Source organism: Patiria miniata, unplaced genomic scaffold (assembly GCF_015706575.1).
Source record: "Patiria miniata isolate m_02_andy unplaced genomic scaffold, ASM1570657v1 HiC_scaffold_29, whole genome shotgun sequence".
In the NCBI taxonomy this organism is placed as follows: Eukaryota; Metazoa; Echinodermata; class Asteroidea; order Valvatida; family Asterinidae; genus Patiria; species Patiria miniata.
Genome location: NW_024037068.1, coordinates 23038405 through 23052987, shown reverse-complemented (window position 1 = coordinate 23052987; position 14583 = coordinate 23038405). Strand labels below are relative to the sequence as shown.

The following is a 14583-nucleotide window of genomic DNA, read 5'->3' as shown; positions in this document are numbered from 1 at the left end:
CGTTTTTTTTTTGGGGGGGGGGGGCCATGGCCCCCTTTGGCCCCCCCCCCTGGATCCGCCCTTGATTAGGCTATTTAAAATATAGCCTATTACAATGTTCAGAGGTAGGGTACTCTTCTTTTGGGGGGGGTTTGAATCAATCACTGGGCAAGATGCACAAAATTAGAGCAGAAAACTTTTAAACTGAACAGTGTCTTCCTGAAATGAAATCACCATAACATATACAGTGCCCTCATTTCAAGGGCGGATTCAGAACACAAATTTTAGGGGGCCAAATTGTTGGTCCCTACAAAAATGGGTCCAAAAATTATGGCGAGGGATTAGGGGCCCGCTATGCTCTGTGGTGCGATCTGAGGCTATTATTGACCACTTTAACTAAATCAATTTGAGGAAAAGATGGTGGTGTACGCAGTGCCTGCCTATATTGCGACGTCACTTTAAAAAATAATAATAAATGGGTTCGTTTTGGGGGGGCCATGGCCCCCGTTGAGAAAAGCATGGACAATTTGAAATATTAAAAAAAAGTGCACTTTCCAATATACTTAAAGGGATGTCAACAGTTTTCAAGCATTTAAAAGGAGTAGAAAATGCACAAAACATGAGCCCAAGTAAAACTCATGTCATGGTCCTTTTAACCGAGCAAAACAACTCCGTCTGTTCACGTCTGTCTCATTCTTTGGTTGCCCGTAGCAATGATCTATGGTGATCCGCACTTTGAGACTTTTGACGGCACTGGCTACACCTTCAACGGACTCGGCGAGTACGTCCTGGTCAGGACCGTCACGGGCGCTGGAGCCACGGCCATCCGCGTGCAGGGACGCTTTGAAAGGGTCGACGATGAAAATGGTACGTATACCTGATGGGAGTTGGCTAACATTTCTATCCTAACATGGCCTTTATTCATAATTGATGATAAATGCTACGTTTCAAAAGTGTACATTTGAGAAACCGTTCATTGCGATCCCGGGGGTAGCTTTTAAGGATATCTTTTGCCGTATATCTCAAATAGGAAGATGTTAAAAAACAGTTTACGAGGCATCGTATGCAAGCATGCAACAGAATTCGAAAATGGATATTATATGAATTACGCAAAAATACTAAATCTCTCTGACCTTCAATCGATATTAAAGTTGAAACCTTACCATCAGAAGCGCATACTATTGAACTATTACAAAATCAATTAAATTTAGGTTGCGTGTAATGCTAATATGGGTGAAAACCATTTAAGAAATTACACAACATCTTCTGGTTAATAGAGGGCCGATGTCCGGTGACGTAGCGGTACTTTCTTCGCCTTCCACCGGTTTGACCCGGGTTCAAATCCCGCCTGGGCCAATGTGGATTGGGTTTTCAGTCCCTACCTGATTCCATGGGTTTTCCCAAGAATATTCTTTTGGGATTTTCCTCCCACCTCTAAAAAAAAATTGTAACTATTGTCTTATCCCACAGGTTTCTTCATAACAAGGCCTGCTCTACCGTTCACATGACGCTTTTGAGGAATTATTGGTTTCATTGCCAGAAATGATTAATAATAGTAATTCCGTGTGGTATGATGACTCAACGAAAGATTGACCTGAATGGCTTTTTGCACATGTCTCAGTGCACTCAAAAATCAGAACGCGTCGGTGCCCATGGGGCTGATATTTAGTCCATTTTTTCATACAACACTGGATTTTACCCTTGGCAGGTGTTAAGCGTAACGCCACCGTGCTGACCACTCTAGTGATCATGGAGAATAACAACCCCCAGAATAAGATCCAGATCGAGCGGGACGACATCACCCTGATGACGCTGAAGGTGGGCCCGTCAGCCACGCCGCAGGACATCGGCAGAAGCGCCTACCAACAGTACCCAGGTATGCGTCTTTTGCATTGCCATCAAGGAACTAGTGGCGGCGCTGGCATTCCCCATGCCCCCCCCCCTTGCCCCCTCCCCGATTTCTCCCAACATGTTATCAACATATAGATTAATTTTGTTTATTTTCTCCGCTGTTAAGGTTCATGAAACGTGGACACATTTGGGGCAAATAACAGCGTTATAAACATTGGCACTTTAGACGGAACACGCCACACATGCATTTATGCTGCCGTAGGTAGTATGCAGCCAACGTCTTTGTACATTTGTCATACATTAACATCTCATTCGAATAAATGAATTCTGCGGTTTGATACATTTCATTAAAACACTGCACTTCTAACTTGCTCTATTTGATTATTTTCGGACCATTGACAATGGGCACGCGCGCGTACACAGGCTTAAGATTGTATTTTTACTCCCCCCCCCCATCGGTCCTTGCCCCCCAATTGCTCCCCCCCCCCCAAAAAAAAGGGGAACTTTATTTCACCTGCCTGAAACTATACAAACAAGCCAGTTAAAAAAAACAGTCAGTCGATTTGATCAAGTTTTACTTTTAATTGAATTGATAACTCTTTTAAAGTATCGTTCTAAAATTGGTGTGGTTTTGACTCTAAGTCGTTTGATCTCTTATGTAACTTTTAATCTTTAAAATGAAACATTTAAACTCATTTTGCCGCCAAACACGACAGGGCAGTACCGTGGCCACCGTTTTTTCTCTAAAACTTTCCAGTTGCAAGAGACTCGAGGCCTTCCATTTTTTTATTACCAATGAGTGAAACTAGGGACCACACGATTTACAGTGCCAATCAATTTGGTTTTAGCATGACGCACTTTGAATTAGATTCACACCGTGGCCTACCATTTAAATAATCTTGTTTGATTTGCTTTGCTGTGGTCTGGTAGACTTCTTCGTGAGTTTCCCAGAGAACACCGGCAACGGTGTCGTGCCCAAGATGATCTTCCTGTTCAGGATGTCTAAAATCGGGCTGATGGTGGAGGCTACGGAAGGCATGCTGTCTGCCATGATTCTCCTTCCATCAGAGTACAAGGTAACTTGCGTCCCTCTTCATTTTGTCTGTTTTGCATTTTAGGATCTAAAGTCCACAGTAGGATGTATCCCTTTCCCAAGTTCCCTCTTCTACATTCCAGTTATCCCTTGCTTGATGTTTCCAATCTTTCTTGAAGTCGCTTTAGCTCGCCTCTCTACCTCTTCGTTGGTCTACCTCCACTTCTCTAGCTGTTTCTTGACTACAAGTCTACCAACCTCCATGCCGATTCTGTTTTCATACGATCTGACCACGTGGCCCTGCCACAGTCACTTCCACTTGTTCTTCACGATATAAAAGCCCACCATTTTCCATCTTTGCTTTATTATAACCTTTTCTTCTATCACAGTTTACAAATCACGGCAGCTTCAGAAACTAGATGTTAAATAAGTCAATGGAATTGTTGATATTGGAAAACGCAAGTTTCATTGCGAACTCTCATCTGACATTCATTGTCCTAAATCATTGGTAGGGACATAACTATTTCAATGGGAAAATGGCAGTGTGATGTAAAAGAGGGGTACAATGTGTTTCAGGGACAGTGCTTCCGTAAATGCTTACAACATTCAACTGGGTATTTTTACCAGAAAAAAAATACAGCGTTCAAACGTTTGATAGGCCCTCAGTCATAATTATATTGGCTTATAGTGGTTTTTTTTCCATATTGAAGTGGAAAAATGATCGGCTGGTTAGATTTATGCATGCGTTTGGCGCAACTACAAATAGTAAAGAGAGATATTTTTAGGCCTGTTGCTACCAGAAGTTGTCCAAATGTGAAGTGGTTTGAGAGGGATTGCTTGTTAGATCATGTCGTAGTTGAGACACACAGCTTATCATCTGTACGACTTGATTAAGCAAACAAGTCACTCTGCCACTGAACAATCTCAGATACGTGCCATGCGCATGCGTGCTTAAGGTACCGAGGATATAGAAACATAACTCCAAATTTGACAGACAGAGTGACAGACAGACACAAAGAGAGATTCCTGGCATTACACAGTAAGATAGAGTACACCTCAGGTCCCAATGTGTGGGTCAACAACCTCCAATAAAAGAAGCTAAACCTGGATATCTGTGTATGTTTATCCACAGGGGAAGACCAAGATGGAAGGTCTCTTTGGTAATTGGGACGAAGACGAGTCGGACGACCTGAAGACACCCAGTGGCACCGTGATAGACGACACATCAACCGAGGCCATCTACAGAGACTTTGGACAACAATGTAAGTCCTCACAAGTCTCAATTACGAGCTCAGTTCAAGTGGTTGAAAGGTAATACGCACCTATGTTCCGACACCCCTATGTTCCGACACACCTATGTTCTAACACACCTATTGTTCTGACACGCCTATGTTCCGACACCCCTTATGTTCCGACTGATCATATTTCTATCCCTTAACCTAACCCTTGCCCTAACCCTTAACCTAACCCTTAACCTAACCCTTAACCTAACCCTTAACCTAACCCTAACCCTAACCCCAACCGGGAGTAACTCAGTGTTATGTGTGGGTTTTCGGAACATAGAGGTGTCGGAATATAGAGCAGTCACCGTTCAAGTCGTCTGGTGCCAAGTCAAGTCACAAACTATTCAAATGAACCACGACAAAAAAAACATTCACTGGTTATTGATCATCCACTGGACGTGTGAAATGACAAGGAATGTCTTTAATGTGAACAGACTTAGTACTCGTTATGCACAACACTGCTTATCTCACCAACGCCACTAAATCGACAGTGGCTGCTAGTGTATCACTGTAAAAAGTGACTCCACGTTATGCACGTGAATGCAACAAGTTGATGCATGTGAAGTGTCCACGTTGTGTAACACACGCTTGAGGTACAGCCGACTGTCACCCCATATGCTTCAAGTACACCATGTGATAGATAACTGGCAACTTCCTGACACTTCATGCACTTGAGCTTCACTTTTGTGTTGTTGCAATTATAACCTCAACTGCCTCAGTTTCCTGTCAAGAGCCTCGAGTGTTCATGATTTTGGGACAAACATGTGCTAGTGCACAGGTGCATGAGGTGCAGTCAGTTTTTACAGTTTTGACCGCAGATCTTCCTACGAAATGTGGTGTAAGCTTTTCCATTGTTTTATAGTTTTCGTATGACCATGGAGGAATAAGAACGATTCCTACATGGCATGCCATAACAACTCTTGTTGAAGTCTAAACATTTGAAGCTACACATTAATCAGGAATAAAAATCGTTATCAAACTTGTGCGAGTATACTCCAGCGGAGGTTTTGCACAGTATAGGAAGATGATGAGATGAACTTGACCAATGGTATTACATAAAGCATTGGTTAATCGTTTTTGTTTTATTCTCTGGACCGATCCACTTTGTTCGTAGGGGAAGCCGACGATCCTATATTTGTCTATTACGGTAGCGCCACCCACCAAACTTACCAAGACAACAGCTTCCGGCCTATCCTCGAGCCGCCGACAGGGGGCGTCTCCGAACGAGAGCTGGAACGTGTCTGCGGCGATGACAAATTTTGCCGGTAAGTCCCAGGCCAAAGAGGGCGCACTCTTTGATATCTGCCTGTTACAGAATTTCTGAGGAAGAACCGTTGTTAACCGTATTTTTTATAAATATATTCATTTCGCAAGTACAGCAGTTCAGCAATGGTTTATTGCATCACTACACAAACATTACATCATTACAAAAATACGTTTGTTTTTTAAAGGGAACATACAACATTTGCAAACATCAAAAAATAAAACTACCAAATCATTTTGAAATACCTTGCTGGACTTTTAGTGAATGACAGTGTTAAGCATCCTGTAAAATCATGGCACCTGGTAAACTGTCATTTTCAAGAAAAGTGTATTTTGGTATCAATTTCCAACGCTGGTCGGCCGACCAGCGTAGGAAAAAAACTGGCTTTTTTTCAAATACTGGCCCCAATTGACCATCGCACTTGTTTGCAATCGATTACACACCTATGAACGGGTACAAGCCAGCTAGACTGGTTCCCTGACCTTACAATTCCCCAATGTTTGTAAACTGATCTGTTTCTTCTTATATGGAGTCAGGGAACCAGACAACAGGAAAATGATTGTTTTTCTTGGTTTTTGTAGCATTTTCGAACCCAAAACCTCAAAAAAGTCAGTGTAACTATAATTGCTATATATTTCCAACCCCCCAATTCCATCCATTTCTGAAAATTACAGCAAAAGCAAATGATGTATATTCCCTTTAATACAACACACACATTAAACTGCTTATGTCAATCACACTTCTAGTGAAACACATGCGTTGAAAAAAAAAACAGTTTGCTAAAAAGCATAACGTCACCAAACATCTAATTTTTAAAAGAAATGCAACATGGTCTATACACCAACAGGAACTTTTCGAAACAATGGTATTATAAGACCGTTGAACAAAAGGATATTATTTTGACTAAAATCGTAATATATTACGAATTTTTCGTTTAATCATAATTAATAGTGACCGTAATTTTTATTAATTTCCTTGAAAGGTTTGACTACGCCGTAACAGAGAGAGAGGCCGTTGCTGCTCAGACAGCCAAGGACTCGAAGGCCATGGAAAAGACAATGTTGGCCTCAGACAAATGTAGGTCTTGTAAAAAAAAAATTAAAAATTAAAAAAGGGATTATAATGAAACACATGTGATTTGAGATTTCATCGGACGGTCCTTTGTTCCCGGGAAACATGCAGGTTAAAAATTGCATGACAAAATCTAAATATTGTTGGGCTGAACAAAATTTAAAGACTTTTTTTTATTCAGTACTAACTGTCGGCCGACCTTATCCATTTAATACAAGAGATGGAGCCTTTGCATTGCAGTAATCAGTTTTAGCTTTGAAGCTATTAAATTTGTTTTCACTAATTGAATTATTGTCTAATGTTTCATTCTTTGTGTTTGTTCAGTACTGATGTGTCCATTCCCACCGACCCCATCACACGGCGAAAAGGAATTCGTGGGCGAGGCCAGGCACCACGCCCCGGGGTCAGTCATCCGCTACACCTGCGGCGACGGCTACATCTTCTTCGGCAACTCGCAGCGGGTGTGCGACGAGCGCGGTGTATGGTCAGACACCACAGAGCCCTCTTGTGAGGGTGAGTTTTACAGCTATCGCCGCAGCCTGGGGCAATTTCGCGCAAGAACTCAGTGGCGTAAATCTGTGCCGGCGAGTGGGTGGGGGGGGGGTACGGGGATGATCCAAATAATAATGATCCACTTTGCAGTGGTACTGAATACATTTTGGTTGTTGGGATATTCGAACTTTTTTTCTTATCAAGTAAAAAGGGGGATTCAATAGCCCATCCCCCCCCCCGGTCAAAGAGTTTTGGGGATATATACCCCCATCCCCCGGGATTTACGCCCCTGGCAAGAACTATTGCTGACCAATGGTTAACCATAGTTCGACTAAAGTTAGCCTCAGCTTCGTCTCGTCGACTCTAGTCGACTATTTGGAACCAGCATACTGGTTCTGGTTGCATCGCTGGTAACCATAGCGGCGCGCACTCATAACGTACAGCGGGGAGTCAGGACCCAGAAATGTTGCTATTACATTCGCAATGGTTATGAAGTTCGCAAGTTGCTTTAGTGCGTAGGCGTGAATGACGTCACAAGTCAACCGCTAGTCGACTAATGGTCCTTGCCCTGATTGTTTTTCTGAACACAGACTAGCCGGCAGGCGCGTCGATTATAAGAGTTGATCTATAGAGTACCAAAGTGTGACGTCAATTTTAGAACCAAGAAGTGTAGTAGTGCAAACGAATGGAGTACGCGCGCGCGCGGGTTAGTTCACCGGCTGAATCACGCGCTACTGTCTTTTACACACATTTTGCGCGTGATGTATTCACTTCAGTAATCATGACGTAGGGGTCAACATAACTTATCAATGCGTGTAATGTCGTCAATAAATATCAACGCGTGTACCGATAGCGTCCTGGGTTCACATACGTCACGATTATATCGTGAAGCATCAGTGTCCAGGAGAAGTCGCCAATCAAACTGAACGGCAAATATCCGAAGCCGAAGCACGATACCGTTCCTGTCCTCCATGGGCGTCGCGAGGGGGGGGGGGGCAAGGGGGGGCACTTGCCCCCCCCCCCTGGAAAAGCAAAAAAAAAAAAAAAAAAAAAAAAGGAAGAAAAAGAAAAGAAAAAAAAGAAAAGAAAAAGAGGAGCGAAGACAAAGTGGTGTAAATTTAATGAGTTGGGGGGGGGGCAAAATGTCCCTGCCCCCCTCTAAAACTGATAAATCGAGAATGTGTTGAGAAATACAAGCATTTTTTGGCAAAATTTTTTTGCCCCCTCTACAAAAAATCCTGGCGACGCCCATGCTGTCCTCATGTACACACGGTTAAGACGTTAGGTCTCCGTTGCACAAAATGGTGCCAGGCACGAATAAAACTACAGTGCTGTCAAAAATAACATCGGAAATACACACTTACATTCAGTGACACAAACGTCTATCAAACACGTTTCGAAGCTCCTGTAAAGTGTCAACAAAATTGACCCTATTTATCACCGGATGTTACTATCAAGGCAGTGATATAGGTGTTGAGACAAGATTTAGTGATCGAGTCACCGAATTATTAGTTTGTGTGGTACCGTCCATGCGTCATTACAAATTTACCTGAAGGTATGGCGAGTAACTGAGGAATCGTGGCTACGTATTGGACTCAAACGCCACCTGTATACAACAGCTTAAGAAAACAATTAGTAATTGTGCAAGTGTTGCAATTAAGTTTGACATCTTTATGTTCATTTTCCTGGTTGTTTGGGTTTTTTCCTCAGAGGCCAAATGTGGTAACCTGAATGCTCCAGAACATGGCAGTATGGATGTGACACAGGATGGGGACGTGATAACAGCCACTTTTAAGTGTGACGAAGGCGCCCGGCTTGAAGGCAGCGAGACCAGAACTTGCGGAGAGGACAACAAGTGGACAGGACAGGAGACTAAGTGTATAAGAGGTAATCACGTATAAGAAATACTATACCTTGAGTGGCATTTCTTTCCATTCCTTTGAGATACAGGCCTACCATACAACCTGTTTTTGATAGGCTTAATACCACCCTACTGAAAAGTACAGTACAATCCCGAACTGTGAAAAAGAGTGTTATCATGATTTTTTTCAACAGGTGACCCACGGGGTGGAAACAACAATACTGCCGTCATTGTCATCGTTGTCATTGTTGTTATTATCGTCCTCGTCGCTCTAGCCGGTGGAATTTACTATTTCTACAAAAAGGTAAGAACAAGCTTTATGGAGGTGATCGACTTTTAACATTATATATTTGCATAGTAATATTATGTCAATTTCTCCGAGTATGAACTCTAAATTAACCATAGTTGTAATTATGGATCCCTCAAGTCATAATGAATACAGGATTAAATTGATGTGGAGGACGCTGTGGTCCAAAGGTTACGATGTGCGACTTAGATGACGTGGTGCGTGGGGTCGAACCCTGACGGGGAGCATGGTGCTTGTGTTCTTGGGAAAGACACTTACTAACAATTGCCTCTCTCCACCCAGGAGTATAAAGGGTAGAGACCAGAATGCGCTGATCTCGAGCTGCTGCAAAAACTGGTCTCGTGGCCTGATGACCAGGGGTAGTAATTGTAAAGCGCTTCTTTGTGACCTTTTGTCTAAAGCACTATTATAAGCACCACGTTTCTTTTTATTATTATTAATTGTGTCAATCACAAGTCAGTCCTTGTAGGTTTCCACGACTACATTACAAGGCATCTTATCTCCAGTCAAGTCCCAAGCTAGTCAAATAAACTGAGAAAAAAAAGCAATCTTTTTTTTATCATCTGTTAGTTTCGATTTTGATATTAAACATATGTCTGTTTTTTTTTATGGGCTTGTGCTGGCCTCAACTACAACGCTTGAAAAAATGGCGTGCAAATTTAACACTTAATCCCAAAATAGAGATATCTCTAATTTTAGACTTGCAAATGTACCATTGGTTTCCCCAAAATAGATATATCTTTATTGTAATAGAGATATATCTATTTTTAGACTTGCTAATTAGCATATTATTCCGAAATAGAGATATCAAGATTCAAAATAGAGATATTTCAAAAAGAGATAAAACTATGTTTAAAAGACTGAGGTATTCCTGTTTCCACTGGAGATGTCCCTATTACAAATATAAAAATCTCAATATATCTTGATCTTAGGATTAAATGTTAACCCTTTCCTGACCACATTGACTTGGCTCTCCTCCTTATTTATTGACTTGGCTCTCTCCAGGACCAAATTGTTTGCTCTTAAATTTGCAAGCCGTCGAAAATAGCAACGTGAAATAAGCAACCCAGTGGAGGATCTGCGTGAGGTTGGGGTCTAAAAAAAAAAATGGGCAACCCCCCCCCAAAAAATAGTAAAATCATACAGTAAAAAGGGAGCACATTTCTGCTAACCCCTCCCCCCGCAAAAGCTAACAAAAGAGTCAAAGTTCGATTCCCTCTGAAACCCCTCTTTATTTGTGGATGGTTCAACAGAGGTCTAGCAGCGGGGCCGGGAAGGTGACGCGACCACCAGACAGCGCCTACCAGCCCGTCTCGGGGGAAGTAGCCGATGTGGAGTTGGGAACCAAGAAGGACAAATCCTCGGAAGAGGACGAGGGAGGGTTCAAAGACAAAGATACAGACAAGGACAAGGACAAGGACAAAGAGAAGGAGAAGCTGAAGGATGAAGCAGATGAGAAGGTAGACAAAGACATAGAGAAGGATTCTGATTAGGAGTTTATCGATAGTTGGTAGCAGCAGCTGATTACCACCTTGTTATTCTAGAGGACGGCAATGAAAAATGCAACGTGGTTTGAATTATTTTCTCTGTTGTGTGATACAAAGTTTGATAATAAAAAGATGAGAGAACAACAGAAAGATGGTAATAAAAGCATGGTTGCCACGTAATAGATGACAAAGATGAGGCAAATAGAAAAAAAAATGAACAGAAATTGCCAACCTTTCCTTTAAGGAGTTTTGGTACGAAAGGTTCAGCCCTTAATTACGTACACTATCAAAGGTTACTAAACTTAAGGCTATGCTGTGTTGAAAGATTACAATCGTAGCCAACGAAATTGTTGGAAAGTTCGCTATATGATTTGTTTTATGGGGGAATATTGCTTCGTAGCAGTAGCGTATCCAGCTTTGAAATTCGGGGGGGGGGGGGCAACCGCACATCCGCGCCGAAATGTAGATAGGATTTTTTTTCTCCGGACACTTGGCCTCCGTAAAATCAAAAAGCAGGGGGAGGGATGGTACTAACCTTCCAAATTGGGGCGATCTTCAAAACTGACTATTATTATGCATACTGTAAATCATCCATTTTCACGGCGCATTGTAATGGTTTTTTTGAGCGGGTTCTCTTTTTTGGGATTGATGAAAGAACTCTCTAACCATTTATTGAAATGATTGCCGATCAAAAAATGTTATGAAAAAAATCTGCCGGGGAGGGGGAAAAGTGCCCCCTCTGCCTCTGCCTGGATACGCCACTGCTTCGTATGAATTTCGTTTACCTGTTTGGTGCATAACTTTCCAATGTCCTTATTGTGCATTCGTTTTCAAGTTTTAGGTTTTTTTCTCAATTTGTTTATTTGTTGAGGTAATTATTTTAAGCAAGGGTTTTTATTGTGCTCGTTAGAGTTATCTATAAACCTTATTTGTAAATAATCGTATCTGTTGTGCTTAAAGCTTATCGAGAAATATTCTCCGGTTTAATGCCAAAAAAAAATGTAGGGCTAGTAGTAGCAGTTATACATGTTCTTAAATATATTGTGGTAATGTAAACTCCGAACAGAAATGGTTTTCAAACTATCTAGCCATCGGCCTATTTTGCATGCTGACTGCTTCGTGTGCTGGCCAGTGTTGTGGTTTACGATCAGGACAATGTGACCAATGAGATATATTGCCCTTGCGATGTTGGCTGCAGCCTGCAGGCAAATTCTGCCAAAAGTGACCAGGCAGTTGAGGGAAAAGTATACAGGCCAATGTGGCCTTGGGGGGGGGGAAATTAATTGCTTCGTCGCCACTGCTACCACCAAGTGATAATATTGGCCACATTGGTCAGGCATACACGTTCTCGGCGGCCATGTTGGAGGTGCATCTGAAAATGGCTTCTAGCACAGGTGTTATTGTCTCCGGTCCAATCCGGCCCTGTGCTAATGACCTACTGACCAATGCAGCCGACTGAAGTATAGAATACATATATTAATCTTCAATCTTCATACCGTTTGGCGTTGACGCTTATGCAATTCTCGCCAGAATTCCAAGATTGCCAAATGACAGACTTTGTTTAACCACAAAAAGGGCCCTTTCTCAGATCCCATCTGGCAATTTTTGATGTGTCGAAAACCTAATGGCACGATTTGAAACCTCTTATTTCGGCCTCAATTGTAGGCTTCTTTTAAATTAGTGCTTGGCTTAGTTGTATATTGCATTATTCACGTAGACTATAGCTATTCAAAAGGAAGATTTTTACTCACTTAAATGCCAAACTAATTTCAAACTACTCTATTATTCTTTAAAAAAAAAAATTGAGTTGGTTACTCCAAATGTCTGATTTTAAGCAACCTTACTGTACTGTTAATCATTACGATCGCATTGTATACCATGTTGTATTTGTTTGCACATTGGATGTTGTGGTAACGTGATTCCAGCTTTCAGCAAACTGTCCTCTTTTACACTGCATGTGCATCTCTTGAAATGTGATTGGTGTAAAATGGTGACGTCAATTTTTAGCGTGAGCAAAATAGCATTCAAAATTTGCTTAACTGCTTGGATTTCCTGTCGGTTGGCCGTTAGTCTATAGTCACATGTAGCATGGTGTCCATGTATTTATACACGAAACAGATTGTGAATTTACGGTGATGGTCCTGATAGCCATTACTGGGACGCTTCCATGCCTGAACGCCCATCACATGTGGGTTTTGTATAGGTCTGTACACGTCACTAAAGAAGAGTGCATTGAGTGGAATACCGCAGCGCGCTTTGGAGCGTCCCAGTGTGGTGGGTAGCCATACCAGTAAATCACACAAATGGGCAACTCAAGTTGGTAAATACCCCAGTTAGTGTTTCAATTTGCGTGTAAAATAGCTTATATTTGCCTTTAAACATGTTAACATTTTTGGAAGTCACGAATTTGTATTTAGGACCAAAAATATTGATTCTACTAATCATATCATAATCATTAAAAACAAAGATTTGAATTTCCATTTGGTTAAACATTTTACAAATCTATTTATATTAATATTCATTGCACAATTTCTTGATTTTGTCATGTAATGCAGTTCGTTTGGGTGACACAAATCGCGAATTCCTAATGTTTCAGTCTTTTCTCAATACATTTCTTTATTGATGTGAAAAACCGTCGACGGTCTAACTCATTTCGTTTACATCGTGTTAAAGTAAGTCATGATAGCTTAATGTACCAATAAGGATTTTGTTAACACACCATTTTTTGCATATTTTTTTGTTTTAATTATTCGCTATACTCCGTTTAACCACCTGAGCTCTGAACAAAACTGAAATCTTTGATGAAAACTCTTGGAAACATATGTTAAATCAGTTTGATCGAGATTATGAATAAAAAAACCCAGAATGAGGCAAGATGATTGATTTCTAAAGAGTACAAAATGAAATATTTATTTGTGTTAACTTGGACCCATACACCATTGTTCACTTTACTCTATTTACTTATTTTAATTTTGTTTTCTCTTTTCAATACCGTCATTCCAATTTTCCAATTTTCGTTTGGTGTTTTTTTATAAACATTTGTCAAACATAAACTAAACAGTGTGAATCCTCAGCCACTTTGTAGCTGAAAGTTTATACTATCCATCCTATTTATATATTATTTTTTAAAAAAGTACAGGTGTTATTATGGCATGCACTTTCACTCTGATACATCAATGTTATTAACAATAAGCTGCTTTAAAATTGCAAAATACGAAAACACAACATCACTACGAAAATAAAGAGTGGTTAAAAGCAAGATAGATTGCAAATGTCAACAGCATGTGGCATTACCATCGATGCTAACGATTTCCTTAGAATTATCACTTTAAAACTGCTCAAGCATGTTTTTGAAATAATAAATTCTGTACAATGTTTAACGTACTGTCGCTTCAAAAAATACGCAACATTGATTTAAAAAGTACTGATAATGAGCTTTACATCTAAAAAGCTTTTGCAAACCAAAGCCTATACCATACCTGCATCTGCGATGCATTAAGAAGAATATTGACCGACGTACTAAGTAAATCTACATTTAAAGCCTTTTCTCTTTATGTCCAGGGCTTCTCTGCTAACTAAAATATGGCATTTACATTAACCTCATGATACTTCCTATAATTTAGCAAACGATACTCCCCACAAATATCTCTACCAGGCAGAGGTGGCATCCCCCCCCCCCAAAAAAAATCAACTAAGTCATGCCCCCTCACACTTTTCGACTTTTCCACGGCTAGTGAGTTTTGTATGTTGCCCCCCCCCCCCAAAAAAAAACCCAGACATACAAGCAAATACAAATAAAAATTGAGTCCGGCGCCGCCACTGCCACCTGCCTCAATCTGCACTGCATTTTGAGATAGCATTTCCCTTACAAAAAAAACCTAACTATTTGCCACATATCCCGAATTACGACAGAAATTAAAATACACACGTCTATTTTTCACTGAGATCAGGATAT

General features: G+C 41.0%; 1 protein-coding gene across 2 annotated transcripts in view; it reads left to right on the top strand.

Moving 5' to 3' along the window:
- Positions 1-13752, top strand: part of LOC119735715 (sushi domain-containing protein 2-like) — a 38011-nt gene extending 24259 nt beyond the window's left edge. For both annotated transcript variants that reach the window (XM_038209612.1, XM_038209611.1), the window contains 10 exons: positions 691-846; positions 1688-1855; positions 2761-2906; positions 3996-4125; positions 5261-5411; positions 6393-6487; positions 6806-6994; positions 8684-8860; positions 9029-9138; positions 10395-13752. In XM_038209612.1, coding sequence (XP_038065540.1) covers positions 691-846; positions 1688-1855; positions 2761-2906; positions 3996-4125; positions 5261-5411; positions 6393-6487; positions 6806-6994; positions 8684-8860; positions 9029-9138; positions 10395-10634 — 1562 coding nt within the window. In that variant the 3' untranslated portion in view covers positions 10635-13752. The remainder of the gene's footprint in view (positions 1-690; positions 847-1687; positions 1856-2760; positions 2907-3995; positions 4126-5260; positions 5412-6392; positions 6488-6805; positions 6995-8683; positions 8861-9028; positions 9139-10394) is intronic.
- The last annotated feature ends 831 nt before the right edge of the window (positions 13753-14583 follow it).